The 18,648-nt window shown below is 37.0% G+C and overlaps 1 protein-coding gene across 5 annotated transcripts; it reads left to right on the top strand.

Annotated features, from left to right (window-relative positions):
• Positions 1-244: 244 nt before the first annotated feature.
• On the top strand, positions 245-6,692 carry LOC133287282 (uncharacterized). Of its 5 annotated transcripts, none has more exons than XM_061484854.1 (10): positions 245-919; positions 1,180-1,274; positions 1,368-1,557; positions 2,320-2,529; positions 3,612-3,660; positions 3,738-3,879; positions 4,987-5,344; positions 5,412-5,748; positions 5,850-5,909; positions 6,301-6,692. In XM_061484854.1, the coding sequence occupies exons 7-10, from the start codon at positions 5,014-5,016 to the stop codon at positions 6,302-6,304; spliced, it is 732 nt and encodes a 243-aa protein (XP_061340838.1). In that variant the 5' UTR covers positions 245-919; positions 1,180-1,274; positions 1,368-1,557; positions 2,320-2,529; positions 3,612-3,660; positions 3,738-3,879; positions 4,987-5,013; the 3' UTR covers positions 6,305-6,692. The 5 variants fall into 5 exon arrangements, with proteins under 5 accessions (XP_061340838.1, XP_061340839.1, XP_061340837.1 ...); XM_061484855.1 differs by having other exon boundaries at positions 1,185-1,274; XM_061484853.1 differs by having other exon boundaries at positions 245-504; positions 791-1,274.
• Positions 6,693-18,648: the final 11,956 nt, after the last annotated feature.

The following is an 18,648-nucleotide window of genomic DNA, read 5'->3' on the forward strand; positions in this document are numbered from 1 at the left end:
TCCAATAAAATGCAAAAGGAAAAGAAAAACACGTACGACACCAGATGCATAAATAAATTCAAATTCAACCTAAAACCTTGAAATGTCTGTGTAAAACTCAATGCGAGATTACAAGAGCTAGAATATCATATCCAATGATAAATTAATTAATTCCAAAAAATAAAAAATAAAATATACTCTTATTTTGAAGAGAGAGATCCTATAAAGAGAAAATAATTAGGTCATCTCAATATAAAGAGTGACATTTGTGGAAGATTCACAGATAGGACAAGTGCTAGCAGTGGATCCACAAGAAGTACAGAGACAGAGATGCCTACAGGGCAGGATGAGTACCCTCGATTCCTCCTTCTTATATTTGGTAGCTTCAGCTTGATTTTAGATTGTCTATACTGTTTTTTTTGCTGGTTTAGTGCTGTCGTTTATGGGGAATCACCAGATTATGCCGAGAAGCGCAGTAGGTTATGGCTCGACAAAAATGTGCTTAATATGGTATCAAAAGATACTGTAAGAACTTCATGCTTGGTTTTTGTTTTTAAATTTAATCCAACGTCAAATGATGCAAGATAAACATTGGCGAATCAGTTGTTAGCATCAATTTGTTATCTTTATTTAACTCAGTAAGTATGAAAATTAGCTATATATCTCCAAAAAAATACAATAAAAAATAGCCTGATTGTGAATCGTTTAGTGTTACTTGCTTCCTTATGAGCTCCAAACCTCATAATTGCATTCAGTTATGCTCCTAGAATTTTTACTGCCTTTTACTTCTGCTATGCATTTTATTTCACAGGGAACGTAGCTGTTACGGGACTGAATTTGAAGTTGCCCATGATGGATACAACAACTGATTTCAAAACCAAAGCATTTGAGAAGATGAAGAGACTGAGATTGCTTCAACTTGCTGGCATACAATTTGATGGTGATTATAAATATCTCTTAGAAGATCTTAGATCGCTTTGCTGGGATGGATTTCCTTCAATATATACACCTGCAGACCTTCAAGTTTTTGAGTTAATGAACCACTTGAATGGTTAATTATTCCTTAACAGAAATATTTTCACTTTGAATTTTCCTTGCAAAATTTGATGTTACATTTTTGTTATGGTTTGATAATTAGTAAGTGCCAAACTTAATCTAAGTTAAGGTTTAATTATGAAGGTTTCACAATTACATTTGTAGCACAGGAAAGACAAACTGCAATGAAGTCCTGTCCAGGAGCAGTTTACTGAAGGCCTACAATGAATGGCTGCTTACTTTGCATACCTTAGTTACAGGTATAATGGCAGAGAACAAGAATGATTATGATCAACTTGCAATTGACTCTGTACCTTAGTTACAGGTTTAATTACTATAGTTTTGTGATACAGTGGTTAAGTGTTGGAAGATGAAAGCTATAAGAACATACTCCAAGACACCAATGGGAATCACATGGAGACTTTTGCTATGGGAAGCTGTAGCACCAACAAAAGCACCACTCCCAAGTCCCTTTCCACATCCTGGACTCAGAGCTATGTTGTCCGGAACACCAATCAATATGCTCTTGCTATGAACAACCAGGTTTCCATCCTCAACAGAGATCTGCACTATTCTTATCTATCATGTTCTGTTGTTATACAAACTTATGAAACTGTTTTAATTTATAATCCTGTTTCACTTACATCTAGATTCAAACTCTAAATGTGATAACTTTAAATGAAAGCCTGTTTCACTTGATCAAGTAGATTATCTTATTAAAAATTTTGACTGCAGCAAATTAAACTGGGTAGCAAGATGAGTGTTGATTTGTAACCATTGGCATGAATAAGTTAAAAGAATTATTTTTAATGCAATTTTGTTGGACTATTGGCTTGAGTATTGATGAATTGGTGTGCAAATTACTTGAAAGCCATCCCCTTCTCAAAAGAAGGTCGAGGGCTTAAAAAGAGAAAAGAGGAGCGTAAGTACTAGTAAAGAAAAGTGAAAAGGTTATGACTTATGAGTCTCCGTTATTACTTCATAATTACCTTTTTGGCTTTTGCCCTCTGCATTTAACCGTTCGAGCAACCAGTATTTCGTTTGATTATGACATACAACTAGTATCTAGGCCTTTTGTGTTACATATACTACTATAGTGTAAATGTTTAAACACAATGGGAACCATGGCTGACACAACTAGCTACTGTGACTTGCCTCTCCCTTGCTGCTAAGGTTGAAGAGACCCAAGTTGCCCTTTTTGTAGACCGCCAAATATGTGTCATTTACCTATCATGACTCCACTTTTTGTAAATTAAAAATAAAAGATTTTGATCATTGGTTATGATTCTTCTCTAATTTGTGTAGGTGGAGGACAGTGGATACTTGTTTGAAGCAAAAACGATAAAAAGAATGGAAATTTTGGTCCTTTCCACTCTTGGGTGGAAGATGAATCCTGTAACACCTCTCTCATTTCTTGATTATATCACAAGGAGACTTGGGGTTAAAGGGTAATGTTTGTTAGGAGTTTCTCAGGACTCGGGAGGTGTGAAGCTGTTCTTCTCTCTGTCTTTGCAGGTAACTTTGCAGATCTTAATTGTATGACTAGTATTCAAATTTGATAGAAATTGATCATCATAATAAGGAGAGTCATGAGAAACATAGGTACATTAATAATGATTAATAATTACGTTAAATTCAATTAACATTAAGAGTTAAAGACAGAGAATTAATTATAAAAAATAGGGTGAGAGTTAAAAAATAGGAATTAATTATATGAAAAGATATAATTGCCTTGTGGTAACATGTGATACTAGTTCATTTAGCGCCATGTCATTCTTGTCTCAAATTAACAAATATGTTTCAAATGGTATTAAGACAACAATATTTTTCTATCCACACTGGTCAAAAAGCTAATTGTACCCGCACTGGACAATTAATTTTAATCACATTTTTATGAGTTTATTTTGACCAATCCTTTGTGACTGAGAATGGGTAGTGATATTTCTTGCATTGTGAGCGTTTCAATGTAGATAAAATAATAATAAATGGTTTCTAAGTACTCAATATATAACTGGATAGTGAAGCAGTAATATCACATCAAATTTAGAAATGGCCTCTGTAGCATTTCTGTGCTTCATGTTTGCCTTGGCAATGACTTGCTATATGCTCGTCCAATTCCCTCAGGTATATATGCTTAATTATTTGCCCATTTTCAAAAGGTGCATTTTCACCTTATATGTAGCAACTTTGTTAGCCCAAATCCTTGTCCAACAATGATGTTACTTGAGTGATTATGAGGTCCCGCGTTTTGTGTTTCCCTACTGGTTATGATTGCTTAAAAGTTAAAACCTTGTTCTTATAATCATTCTAGTGAACTACTAGCATTTAGGGAAGAAAAAAACCAAGAAAGTAGACCAATCATAACCAATATAAACTATGAAGGTCACAAGAAGGTGTGTTACTGTGACAAATTTGAGTTAGTTGTCACTTGTAAATAGTTTTTATCAGTTAAGCTTGTGCTCCCTTTGATACTTTGCTACCTGCTTCATCATCTTCATGCCCATAGCTTATTGTTCAATGGGCTAGTTAAGATTGTGTGCATATCATTATTGAGGATAAGTAGAAGACAACATTGACACATCCCTTGTGAAATGCAGAAAACCATCAGGTTGGATTACTGAGGATAAGTCAAATGGCCATTGTAAGGTATGAACAAAACCTTTAACTAAGTATTTGTAATTGTGAGAATGCACTTTAATTTGGAATGTTGCTTTTGGTTGTAGGTAATTTGGGTGGAGCACTTAGAATGCCAGAAGAGCACAGTTCATACCATGTATCGAGCCATTGTAAACAGTGGTCTAGCCTTTGGGCCAAGGCACTGGATTACAACATTGAAAAATTAAAGAATTCAAGCTGAATTTACAGGTATATATTTTAATTGCTCATATCTTTAGGTGCTGAGCATTTAATGTGTGGGCGGGTAGAACAAGTAATCTCCTGACCCATTTGTTTTTTAAAATTTGTGATTTTCTGGAAACTGTTTAACTGTCCTCATCATTTAAATTTCTTTCACTTTGATATCACCATTATCCCTGTGTTTCAGGTTAACTTGAGTTTTCCCGTGGGATTCTCTGCCAACATTTGTTGGTGTCATCATTTTCATAAAAAAGCTTTTCTTATCGAAAACCTCCCTAGTATATCAAGATATTAACTGTTTATTAATTAAGAATGGTAATCTATTGAGCGATAGTTTATTAAAATTTGCATCCTTTAGAATGCTAAGATGTTATTGAGACGTAGGAATCTTATTTTGTGGCGAGAGGAGTGAATTTATGTGTGATTTTGTTTTTATTAGTGGGGGCAGGAATGGGAAAAATAACTGAGAAGACCACTCTTCGTGATTTCTCAGGGCTTGTTCACTGATTGGTCTTCTGGTTTAAGGGAACGTGTTTATGTTCATTGCAAAGAAATCTAAATTCTAAAGAGTAATTAAATCCTATGAAGCATGAAATTTTGATTGCAGAGCTCCTTTCACTAGGATGAATAATATATAAATTTGGTCTTCTCTTGTTGCTTTCACTAATCCCTTCGGCTTTGTTCATTCTTACACGGAACCAATCACTTTTTAAATTATTTCCTGGGAAAATCTGGTTCTTCAAGAGTCAGAAACCTTTGGTTTGTATATGTATATATGTATATATATTTTCCCTGACAATATGTATATATATATTTTTTAATGCTAAACCGTATTAAATTACACATGTGCTTGTCAGATTGTTTTTCTGAAAACATTATTATGTTACCTTGTTTGAATCTATAGTTGTCCATATTTTTAGGATCTACTGGGGAATGAATAATGGAATGATATTGGATGCTGTAAGACTGTTGACCCTTAACATTTATTCAGAAATTTTAGTGTTCCTTGAATTACTAATTCTGTTTAAAGTTACCAAGATTTTCAATGTCAAATTCTCTTTGAAAGCCTAGATAAATAATAAATCTTGCTTTCTTCTTTTGGGGAGGTGAATCCAGTTTCAGGGGGATTGAGAGAAAAAAAGGATGGAGCCCCATACAGTACAAAGCATTAACATAGCCTGTAACCTTCCGAAGGAAGGTATTAAAAATTCAATGGATACTGAGTCAACTGAAGCAGATGAAAGAAAAAATGCCAAAGAATATTCTTCTTATTCTGATGAAATGAAGGCACTATCTGCTTCTGTCATAAACAAAGAGTTTAGTTCAAAAAATTTGAGAAATTCTTTGGCTGGAACACAAGTTGGATTTTTGAAGAAAAAACTTCTTGTTCTTGATATAAAGGGGGTGCTGATGGATATAGTTTCTCCCCCTCCAAAGGATTATAGAGCAGATGCAACCATTGCGAGGCAAGCAAGTGAGTAAAGATTATGTTATTCAACATTTTTTAATGAATCATCCATAATTTACTAATTAGGTTGTAGATATTAATCCCTTCTCAGAGTCAGAAACAAGTTCTTCAAGAGAACCCATTGTGGATTTCGAGTCTCAAGATAAGTCAAAACCTGGTTCTCAGTGGCATGCATTTCTTCAATTGTTGAGGACCAAATCAAAGAAGCTCTTAGCCAAATTGCATCCTCTCAGTGTCCTCAAGCTCTCAAGAAGAATGAGCAGTATCATGAGGGAGACTATACTTCCAAGTTGTAGAATAGATGCAGATTCGTCCTTGCACATGTCACCGTGGAAGATCTTCACTCAGCATGAGATACAAATTGCAACTAATTATTATTTGACTGTAGGCATTGCCATAATGAAGCTAAGGTATAATTTTTATTTTTATTTTTTTACTCCTGGCTTGCTTGGGTTGCTAATTGGTAGAAAACTCAAGTAAGTTTCTGACTCATCTATTTTTATTTGAACAGAACTCTGAGGAGATTAATCCTATGGATCGCCATGATATCCCACGCCATGAAATTAAAAAGGTTACCCTTTCTTTTACTCCTCATTACTTTTCAGTTCTTGAATTTTAGTTGTATGTTATTATGTTATGTGATTCTTTTGATAACTGTTATCTTATAACTTCCAGTTATAGGCTTTGCATGATAAAAATAATCTGGAAAAGTATTTTCCCTCACAGAACAAGCATTTTTTTTTTTAATTTCCTGTCACGAAGAACTTTCTTCAAATATGCGGGATTAGTTTTTTTTTTAAGGGTAATCTTATCCTTTTATATTGAATTATAGTACATTATTTTAAAAGTAACTTAATCTCTTAGATTATTTTCTTCTTTAATAATGAAGCGTATTATCCTTAAATTGTATTTTTTAATTTATATGTCTTTACATTTTTTTCTAACTTTATAACTATTTTCAGGTGACAAGTCTATGATCAAGAGGAGATACGTGTACTTAAGAGGAGATCTTAAAAGAGAACCCCGATGTTTGCACTTATATGGCACCTTCTTTGGATGCAACGCAAGATATGATGGTGATAGAGGTACCAAGACTAGGAAAAGATGCTGCAACCAAGGCCATAAAAGAATGGGGCTAGCCAAAGTCCAAGATTTCCATGGAGTTGTTGCTATTAATTTTGGAGGAAATAGTCTCTTGGTTTTTTTGTTTGTATTCTATTCTTTTTTTTTCACCCCTTTTCTGCATTGGCAGAAGGATAACGTGCTTTTAAGTTTTGCCAAATAATATTTTCTTTCAAGTTTTGAGAATAGTTGTCGAATGAAATTTGGATTAATAAGTATTACACAAGTATCATTTCAGCTCTTTGCGCACGTGCATAATATTTACTTAGCTTATCAAGTGGTGGGGCTCAATTCTCAAATTATGATATATAAACTTTTTAGCTCTTATATATTGTCATTTTAAAGCTATTAAAAGATGTGATAAATAGTGGAGGTTTAAACTTTTTAAAATAATAAATAAATTGTGGAGGTTTATGCCCTCTAGGAAGTGATAAATATTGTGGGGGTCTTTAAGTGACAAAAAGTCAAACATATGGTGGGGGTTAGTAAACCTCCAGAAATACAATATTTGTGGGAGTTTAGAACCTCCAGAAAGTGTAACATTTGTGGAGGTCTAGAACCTCCAAAAAAATATTCCAACAAATTTATGGCACTGCACAAAAAACCTCCACAAACTATGTTGTGGCGAAGGCAGAACTGGGGGTTTGGGTAAATGCCACAAATGTCTTTTGTGGGGGTCAAAAACCTTCACAATATGAAAATATGACCTCCACAAAATACCTTAATTTTTGTAGTGATGCTCGTTCAATTCCCTCAGGTATATATGCTTAATTATTTGCCCATTTTATAATGCTTCTCTCTTTATATTTAAGAATATATTTTGCCTTTTAGCTCTTGTAAGAATTGTCAAAATTCCTTGCCACTTCTATATATATTTAAACCTAAAACCACCATATTAGTGAACGTAATTGATGTGGGTTTCATTTTATTTGACTGGGAATTATGAAAGAATTTTGACAACAGTGAACTATGAAGAGCCACACAAGCACCCATCTTTTTCAAATCATAAGGATCATTCTCAAACATTGCAAGATTTCAAAGACCCACTCATGCACCCAACTCCAACACATCTCGAGTCTTCAAATTTTTGGGGTACTTTAACAACTAGCTCATGTACATGTATTCCAAATTTATTTTATTTTTCGTAAATATAAATTCCAAAATTTTGCCTACAGGGTGTTGCTTAGATAGGTGAAGTGGATAAAAACTTATGTAAAAATTATAAAGATATTGAAAATCTTGGTAGCGATTTTATTAACTCTCTTAATTTGGTTTTTGGTTCTTTCATCAAATGCAATTTTTATTATTTGCTTTTTATATGATTGGGAGAATTTGTAATATATTTTTTTAAAAAAAACTCCTTATAATTAGCCACGGTTTTGTTTGTGGCAAAATAAAACTTTTGATCATAGTGATCCAAATCGTTTAGCTACGACTATAACGTGGCTAACGTAACAAAAACCGTGGCTAACTCAATGTTACCACAGTCATTCAGACCGTGCTTAAATGCAAAAATCATCGTGTTAAAATAATGCAACGCCCGTTTTAGCCACGGTTTTTCAAACAGTGGACAACTCATTTAGCCACGGTTTTAGTCATATTCTGCCACGATTTTTGCCGTGGCTAAAGAACATTTTTGTTGTAGTGTGAGGAACAACTGGTGGAAATAACAAATAAATTGAGTGATCTCCAAGCATCAAGGGAATGCACCACTTTTAGTCCTCCTTCAGAAAGATGGAAAGATTGGATAGAAAGCACCAACCTAGACAATATTCAGGAAGATGAATTTGCTATGTCAAAAAGCTTGATGCTTTATGTGCAAGCTTGACCTTCGATTATTTTGCTCAATGGATAAAATCTCCTACTTGTTTTTGAAGGAGTTGCTTTGTATGTCAATGAAAATTCAGTGCATGATCTATTCATTTTGATTCAAAATTATCTTAAAGTGAAACTAAACTTGCTGGTGCAATTTAATGAGTTTTCTTGAAATACTCCCTTGCCTCCATTGGTTGCTAAAGCTGATCAATGGTCAGCTCTTAGCCTTGCATTTTTTTGGAATGTAATTAATTAAAATGTAATGAAAGTGCTAAGAAGTCATTTTGTTGAAGGTGCAAAATAATATAAAAATATGGAAAATAATAAGCTAATACTAATGTGGAACCACTGAAACGGGTGGATAAACTGTCATTAACTCTCCTTAAGTCATATATGCCAAAATGATAAAAAAACATTGTGGCAGTCTATGACCTCTAGGAAGTTATAAATGTTGTGGGGATCTATAAGTGACATTTGTGGGGGTTTAGAACCTCTAGAAAATTATATAACATTTGTGGGGGTCTTAAACCTCCAGAAAGTGTAGTATTTGTGGGGGTCTCGAACCTCCAGAAAATACTTCAACAAATTGTGGCACTGCACAAAAAACCCCCACAAACTATGTTGTGGCGAAGGCAGAACTGGGGGTCTGGGTGAATTCCACAAATATCTTTTGTGGGGGTCAAAGACCTCCACAATATGAAAATATGACCTCCACAAAATGCCTTACTTTTTGTAGTGGTTAATGCATGATATAATAAATTTAAATTAGGAAATAAAATATTACTGGATAACTTAATCATAAATTTCAAAAAAAAATCAGAAGTTATATATAAATATATAATTAAATCACATAAAGTGATTACTTAACGTTATCCCAACAAAAGAAAAGGAGCAAAAACGTTATGATCACATAATCAAATAAGGTGCATAAAATGAAGGAGTGATTATATAAAGCTTTTACTTCATAAGAAATGAAAATAAGGCAATGAAATAATCAAAGAAAATTTAATGGAGTTTATTAATGTCATTTTGCTTGAACAACTTATGTATATTTGAATTTTCAATTTTTTATATGAATTAATGGAAAAAAAAATAAAACATTGAATCTAGATTAATCATATTGAGTCATTGACCCATGCATATCTCTTACAATGCGAAATGATTTCCAATTCATTAGTTGACTTAGTAAATCATATCCAATAATCTTAATCGTAAATCATCCAATATATATAAGTAATATAACTAAGTTTATAACATAATTTAGCGGTATTGCAATAATGGATACCTATTTATTAAATAAATATTTAATTTGGTTATTGTAATATTTGAAACATTGAATCAGTATTGAAAGATTAAATAAATCAAATTAATCATTCGATAAGGATTCTTAGTTATCACGTAACACTAATTTAATTTAAAATTTAACTGTAATCTATTAGGATGAAAATACAATTTAGGAACCATATTAATTTTGTCAGAACATTTTCATATTCAAAATCTTTAATTATATAAAAATACATGCTAAGAAAAGATAAATAATAAAAAGAGATCTACATCCCTATTATAAATATGAGAAAAATGTTTCTGCAGTTACTGCAGATAAGTTATCTACATTTATTCTCAAAACAACGTCGTTTTGGTATTGAAATCTTAATGAAATTATAAATATAAAGACTATTATAACCCTAAAGTAAATTAAAATTACAAAAACATCATGATTTCTGCCCCAAAACGACGTCGTATTGGACTTACTGCAGATAACTTATCTGCAATAACTGCAGAAAAAATGAACCATATAAATATTGCGGCATCAAGAAAATAAAAAAGAAAGTACTCAAATGATAAAAAATGAAGATTTAATATTTTAAGTAACTCATGCCACTGTCACTTAACATCTGCCAATTGGTACGTGTTATGGACCCGTAGAATGACAGGCCCAATAAGGGGCTATCTAAGATGTAAATCTAATATAATCATGGATAGATATACATCAAGGATACTAATCCTAATACGACAGCATAGCAAGAAAGCCTTAATAAAAAAAATAAGAACTGGGATGAGAAAGAGATATAATATCAGATAGAGAGATCAAATCATATTAGAGAGAGATCAGAGACAAGGAGATACAACAAGAGCGTGATAGGAATTGACAACAATGATGCTGAGATGATCTCTTATCTAGTTAAGGGGAAAAAAGACAAAAAATTAAAATTGATATGATCAGGTGGAAGCTTTATTAATATATTTTAATTTTAAAAAAATAATTTTTTTAAAAAAAATTAAAACAAAATTAAAAAAAAAATTATGAAAATGCCATTTGACCGTGTCGGACACGGTCAAATTCGCGTGTCGGGATAGTCAACATGTCGGAAAAAGTTGACCGCGTGTTCGATACCGTGTTGGAGCGTGTCGCCGTGTCGGAGCGTTTCAGACACGACTCTTCCTGTTTTTTTTTTTTTTTGATAACAGACTCTTCCTGTTTTTACAAGTGTATGTGCTTCCTTGTAAATAAATATGGTAAGTGTTTAATAATGTTGAAAGTCACTTTTCTGACGAAAAGTGAAGATACCAGTTTTGCTACTCGGTATAAATGCGTATCGATGAAGTATCCCAAAATATTATAATATGTACATGAATATTCCTAGAATATTATATAGGACTTGTAAAACATGTTTCAGGTGAGAAATAATGAGAACTGGTGCCAGAACTGATACTGGCTATGGAAAAGCGCGTACCGAAAAGGTGCTGCGAAAAATAAAATAAAAAATATATTAAATCTTAGAAAAATGAGTAGGATCAGATTCCAAAGTTTGGGATTAAAATGCTAAGCGTAGCTATTAATGCAAATACTGTGTGTTTAGAACTTAAGCAACTATATATAGCTAATGGCACATGAACCTAGGGTATTTTTCCTTTGTTTCTACGTGAGTTGGAGCTGCTGATCAGCCTCCTCCTCCTCCTTGCCTTCTTGCCTTTGAGAAAAGCCACCAAGTTGCCACTTTTCCTTGATTTTCTCTAGCTAATCCTTGAAAACACTTAGTGGAGTGTGTAGTGAGTGCGGAGGTCAGTTTTCTGGGTTGTTTCATCTCTGTTTTGTTGAGTTGTGGGGCTGAGTTCATAAGCTTTGTTGAGGGAGCCTTGTCATGACTTGGTGATGCTCTTAGAAGCCTTGTTGGTGTGAAAGAACCAAGCTTTATTGGTCCATTTTCGTTCACCTTGAAGTCAGTACCCTAGGAGCTGAAGTGTGAGATCCAAGAGCATTTTTTTATCTGCTTTGAGCTGTTGGTAAGCTTCATCTACCTTGACCATGTGTTTCCTTGGTTATAAATGGAACCTTGATGCATGTAATGAACTAAAGTTAATAACTTGAGGTTGGGTAAGCTTAAACACACCTAGAAATGCATGTTTAGGCTTCTGTACTCGGTAAAAGTTGGACCTTTGGATTGATATCTCGCGAAATGCAATCTGTGTTCTGCCGTGAAATATTCGGATATTGGGTTAAAAATATCCGGATATTGATATCCGGATATAGATATCCGGATATGGGGTTCTGAATATCCGGATATTGATATCCGGATATGCCCCCGACAAATATCCGGATATTTTGGGTTTTCGAAGAACAGTAGTTGCACTGTTCATACAGAACTGTATTTGGGGTTTGTGGACCCTAGATTGGTGAAGTGAGACTTCTGTAATGATTAATCTAAGTCGGAATCAAGTGATTAAGGGCTTGTGGCTTTGTGAGAAGTCTTAAGACATGAAACGTAAAAGATAAGCGTTGTCTTTATGTTTATGCTTTTGAGCTTTGGTTGTTGATATGATTACTGGTCTGAAACATATTGTGATTCTGCTGTGTTTGGGCATTGAGCTTGTGTGGACTCTTGGCTTGGATAGCTAGATTGCAAGGTAAGCTTTCGTGTCCTCGGTTTAGCCATTGTGTGGTTCCACCATACCCCATGGGGGAGTGGTTTATATGCATGATGTGTTTACATGCTTTGGTATTTGAAATGTTGTTGAGCTTTATGTGCAATGGCTTTTAATATGTATGTATTGTTCCACTTTGACAGTAAGCCTGAGTATGTGGCGTCATACAAGACGGTGACACTGTGGGTGGGTGCAAGTGGCGTCTTGCACTAGTGTGGGTAATAGACGTATTCATGCATTTCTCTGGCCAGTAGATTAGTATTGACACACATGACATGATTATCTGCTGCATTGCACTATTTTGGAACTTATACTGTTGAACTGTTTTTGAACTTATATTGTGCATGTAAGTGAGCTTGGGGTGGAAGATCCTTGAGGACCTTTTGTCTTACTGAGATTTCTGTTTAGAGATCTCACCCCACGTTTGGGGCGCTTATTTCAGGTTCAGGTAACCCAGGGGTTGAGACCTCTAGCGGCAGGAGGCCAGAGCTTAGTTGATTGACTTTTATCTGCTTATGCTGAATGTGCTTGGATGCTGATTATGTCTATTGATATCATGCTTTTAGTTCATTTGATGTTATTGTTGAGACTCTGTTGGTTAAGTCGTTTATTTGGTGAGCTTGGGGATTGTCCATGCCACATTGACTTTGACTTTCTGATTTTAGTTTTGGGTTGTATTAATGTATCAGGATATTGTCCGGACTACGTGTTGTAGATTCGTGACTTAGATACTCACTTTATATTTATGAAGTATTTCAGTTAGCTGTCTTTTGCAATTTACATACAGGCGATGTTTTATAAAATTGATTAAGTAATCAACTTGGCTAAGTTTAATGACGTCATAATTGAAAAGAAAAAGATATTCCGCATTTTTAAATTAAGTGTGGCTTAATACGATGGGTTTTGCTATGATGATGCATGTGTGACCACATTGTGTGGGCCTGATCAACTCACTCTTTGTGTGACTTGTGCAGAGTCATGATAATGCCTAGGAGAAACCGCGAGACGAACGAGGATCAGCCGGATCTTGTCCTGACTGTATTGGCTGAGATGCAGGCGGCTAGACTAGCCGATCAGAAGGCCACTAGATTGGCCAACTGGGCGATGATGGACACCTTTCGAGAGGCGAACCGGAAAGCCATGGAAGATGTTTTGGAGGCGAATCGACTAGCGTATATGACCATGGTACGAGTCGTATTGGAGGAGATGAGGATTGGTTGCCTTGACGGCCAACATCGTCTGCTACCACCACCTCCATCCTCACATCTGTGTGAGAGTGGAGTTAGAGGGTTGCTAGTTGGGAATGAATCCTCGCTGCTTGAGTGCATCCCGTGTGGAAAGACTCGTAAGGGTACTTGCTGGCAAGGACAAAAAGTATGTTTCATATGTGGCAAGCCAGGTCACCATATCAAGAGGCGCGCTTCCAAGACGGAGCGAGCTGCAGGAATGCAAAATGTTTTAGTTTGTCGTGTTGAGGGGATAGCTGGATCGACATCTGAGGACTTCAAGAAGATTCGTGTGAACCACGAGGCAAAGAAAGGCAAAGGATCTGAGGCTAAGGGAAACAATGGTTTCACTTCCTGGAGGGACAGGAAGTTTGGAGGCAAAGGTAATGGGAAGCAGCTACAGGTCAAACAACTGTGCAGCAAATTTAAGAGGTCTACTACTCTGGCAGCCAACTTTGCTAGACCTTGGATTAGCCCGAAGTGTATAGGTTGCGGGAAGGAACATTTGGGACGATGTGCTACTGGAGAGTTGCTATGTTTCAAATATGGGAAGAGTGGCCATATAGCCAAGGATTGTTATACTTTGGTTGCTGGGGCTGCAGCAGTTCAGACAGCCCCTCTTCAGACGTTTCCGGCACCACCAGGGACTGATCGAGTTTATACGTCGGATAGTCAGCAGACGGACCGAGCTCCGCACCCTGCGGGAGGTATAATTCTTGTTGGAGATACTGTGGTGATGTATTGTTTGACTTATGGACGGCGCACTTATTTATTGTGAGTCCGATTGTTGTGGGGCTGGACTTGCCCATATTTGAACTTTCTCTGCTTCCGAGGGTTATTACCACTGCGGAAGAGAAGTGCGTTACTTCATCTATTTATTTGGATGCTGTATTTTCAGTTGGATGGCCGAGATTGCGTAGCAGGTTTTAAGTGTCTACCCATGGTCAAACGTGGGATCATTTGGGAATGGACAGGCTGTTGAGAAATTGTGTGTGGGATTGTTGTGATTGCATGATTGAGGTATGAATTTATGTTGGAACATTGAATGTTGTATTGAAATGTTGATAATATAACCTGAGGGACTAGGTTGATTGAGTGGGTTATTGGCCATCAGCGTATTGTAGACTATCCTTGAAGGGGATGTATCCGAAGAGGGTGCCTTTGAGGAGTTTGATTGGATACTCAGTTGATGTGTAATTCATTGAGTGGTCCTTGTGTACGAGGTACACTGGCAACTGGTATGCTTACTAGTTCCTTGGCCGATGACCTATGTCATGGGTTTCCCTTTTTGGGAATTGGATCCTAAGAGTGCTGACTCTTGGGAGTTCCATGAGGGCACCATTTGAGTTTGACTCATCGGGTGGTCCGGGTGCACGAGGTGCACATATCAATCAATTTTAGTTGCCTCATGGTATAATAGTGTTTTATGAGCTTAAACTCTACAACCACCAAGTGGTGGGATGAGTAAAATATATCTAGAGTGATATGCCAATATTTGGCAGGAAAGTATGATTCCTTATGTCATTACATGACGTGATGGTGCTCTATTTTGAAACGTAAGAGAAGATATCTGATTGTTGGTGAGTGAGGAACACTATCTAGTCAGGTTTGTTGAGAATGTGAAATTCCCTTTAAGGGGTTAAGTGTGTAACACTTGGACGTGATGGCGAGGCCACGCACGTTCTGTCATATGCGAGGCAAGTGTATGTGCAGTTAGTTTTGTGGGTCGAGTGGTCTCCATGACTCTAGGTTAATATGTAAATTGTTGTTATGTTCACATGTAGTTGGCATGTTAACACCATAGATAGCGTTAAACATGAAATCGGTACGATAAATTGTGGTAATGTATCATTGTTATTTCACCTTTAGTTGACTCTCGATTTTGCAGATGCCATGGAGATTGAGGTATACTGTTGCATAGAGTATTTTATGTACTATGTTATTAGAATTGAAAATTTTGCAGGTGTATGTGAACTAAGGTATGCTACTATATAAATTAGTACATTAATCAACATGTATTGATTGAAATGAACATGATTATGATTTCGTACAATGAAAAGAATGTGATTTTATTTTGAGAGTAATGATTCTTAAAAATTGTAAGTCGAGACTAGATTAGAGTCATGGAATATGACCTAAACTCACCCAAGTTGTTGTGAGGAGATTGAGTTTTGTTGTGTCGCCTCCGGAAAGGGGCTGGGTCGTATGTTGATGCAGCTGGGCAAGGTGCTTGCCTATGCTTCGATGCAGTTGAGGCCTTAGGAGGAGAACTACCCTACTCATGATTTGAAGTTGGCTGCGATTGTTTTTGCCTTCAATATTTGGATGCATTATCTGTTTGATATGCAGTGTGCTGTGTTCAGTGACCACAAGAGCTTGAAGTACCTGTTTGATCAGAAGGAGCTGAACATGAGGCAAAGGAGATGGATGGAGTTTTTGAAGGACTACGACTTCGAGTTGAAGTATCATCCTGGGAAGGCCAATGTGGTAGCTGATGCTCTGAGTCAGAAATCCGTGAGCCTATCCAGTTTGTCGATTGGTGACTTTGATGTCATTGAGAAGTTTCGAGACTTGTCGGTGACTTCCTTGTTTGGGGGTGCACTTCTCGAGATGGAGACTGCGAGAGTCAAGAATGAGCTTATGGAGAAGATCCAAGAAGCGTAAGTGTAGCGAGAGTGCCTGGACTACGTGAAGAACCAAGACGGTGTGTCTTGGAATGAAGATGGACTCTTGTTGTTTCAGAAGAGAATTGTGGTTCCTCGAGGTCCTTTGACCGAAGAGGTTATGGCAGAGGCCCACAAGGGCCAGTTCACGGTACACCCTGGTGCTACGAAGATGTATCAGGACTTGAAGAGAAGTTTCTGGTGGCCGGGTATGAAGAAGGACATAGCTGTGTATGTGTCCAAGTGTTTGATTTGCCAGAAGGTGAAGATAGAACACCAGAAGCCGTCTGGTAAGCTTCAACCTCTTGAGATTTCGGAATGGAAATGGGAGAGCATTTCCATGGACTTCGTGGTGGGTTTGCCGAAGACTCAGGTTGGCTGTGACTCTATTTGGGTCATTGTGGACAGACTGACGAAGTCTGCCCATTTTCTTCCAGTGAAGGTGAACTTCACTACTGAGCAGTTTGCCAAAATCTATGTTCGCGAGATTGTGAGGCTTCACGGGGTGCCCAAGAGTATCATCAGTGATAGAGACCCGAAGTTCACATATCGGTTTTGGGAGGCGCTGCAGAGAGCTTTTGGTACACAGTTGAGATTGAGTATCGCCTATCACCCTCAGACTAACGGACAGACTGAGCGGACCATCCAGACCTTGGAGGACATGTTGAGGGCTTGCGCTTTGGAGCAGGGTTTAGCATGTGATAGGTACCTGCCATTGGTGGAGTTTTCGTATAACAACAGTTTCCATGCTAGCCTGGGCATGGCACCCTACAAGGCGTTGTATGGTAGGAGGTGTCAGACTCCTACCTGTTGGTCTGAGGTTGGAGATAAGGAGTTGTTTGGCTTGGACTTTGTCCAAGATACTACCCAGCAGATCCAGATGATTCGAGAGAAGCTGAAGCAAGCGCAGAATCGCCAGAAGAGCTACTACGATGTCAAGTATCGTCCACTGGAGTTCAGTGAGGGTGAGCACTTGTTTGTGAGACTTTCACCTATTACCGGTGTTGGTCGGGCCCTCGGAGTAAGGAAGCTGAGCCCGTGATTTATTGGGCCATACCAAATCCTTGGCAGAGTAGGACCTGTTGTCTACCGGCTTGCCTTACCTCCGAACTTGGCCAACATCCATGACGTGTTTCACGTGTCTCAGCTTCGGAAGTACATAGCAGACCCTTCGTACGTGGTACAACCGGATGATGTGGAGGTTCGGGAGAACCTAAAGACTCTCGTCGGACCACTCAAGATTCTCGATCGTGGCGAGAAGCAGCTAAGGAGCAAGATCATTCCGATGGTCAAAGTGCAGTGGACGGGAAGAACTCTGATGAGTGTACTTGGGAGCGAGAGGACGAGCTTCTCCGGCAGTATCCCGACTTCCGAGACAAGTATATTCAGATTTTGAGAATAAAATCCTAAAAAGATGGGATGAATGTAAGAACCCGCTCCGTTAATTAAGGAAGTTAATTAATTAATTTTGTGAAATTAGGAAATAATTCCATAATTGACCCTAATAATTAGTATGAGGCTTAAATAAATATGGTAAGTGTTTAATAATGCTGAAAGTCGCTTTTCTGACAAAAAGTGCAGATACCGGTTCTGCTACTCGGTATGAATGCGTACTGATGAAGTATCCCGGAATATTATAATAAGCTCATGAATATTTCTAGAATATTATATAGGACTTGTAAAACAAGTTTCAGGTGAAAATAATGAGAACTGATACTGGCTATGGAAAAGCGCGTACCGGAAAGGTGCTGCGAAAAAATAAAATAAAAATATGTTAAATCTTAGAAAAATGAGTAGGATCAGATTCCAAAGTTTGGGATTAAAATGCTAAGCGTAGCTATTAATGCTAATACTATGCGTTTAGAACTTAAGCAGTTATATATAGCTAATGGCACATGATCCTAGGGTATTTTCCCTTTGTTTCTACGTGAGTTGGAGCTGCTGATCATCCTCATCCTCTTCCTTTCCTTCTTGCCTTTCAGAAAAGTCACCAATTTGCCACCTTTCCTTGATTTTCTCTAGCTAATCCTTGGAAACACTTAGTGGAGTGTGTGGTAAGTGTGGCGGTCAGTTTTCTGGGTTGTTTCATCTCTATTTTGTTGAGTTGTGGGGCTGAGTTCATAAGCTTTGTTGAGGGAGCCTTGTCATGACTTGGTGATGCTCTTAGGATCCTTGTTGGTGTGAAAGAACCAAGCTTTATTGGTCCATTTTCGTTCACCTTGAAGTCAGTACCCTAGGAGCTGAAGTGTGAGCTCCAAGAGCATTCTTTTATCTGTTTTGAGCTGTTGGTAAGCTTCATCTACCTTGACCATGTGTTTCCTTGGTTAAAAATGGAACCTTGATGCATGTAATGAACTAAAGTTAATAACTTGAGGTTGGGTAAGCTTAAACACACCTAGAAATGCATGTTTAGGCTTCTGTAATCAGTAAAAGTTTGACCTTTGGATTGATATCTCGTGAAATGCAGAATATGAGTTCTGTCGCGAAATATCCGGATATTGGGTTAGAAATATTCGGATATTGATATCCGGATATGGATAACCGAATATTGATATCCGGA

The sequence above is a fragment of the Gastrolobium bilobum genome, unplaced genomic scaffold (genome assembly GCF_033153095.1).
Source record: "Gastrolobium bilobum isolate Gb01-03AN ecotype WA unplaced genomic scaffold, APGP_CSIRO_Gbil_v1 utg14512, whole genome shotgun sequence".
Taxonomy (NCBI): domain Eukaryota; kingdom Viridiplantae; phylum Streptophyta; class Magnoliopsida; order Fabales; family Fabaceae; genus Gastrolobium; species Gastrolobium bilobum.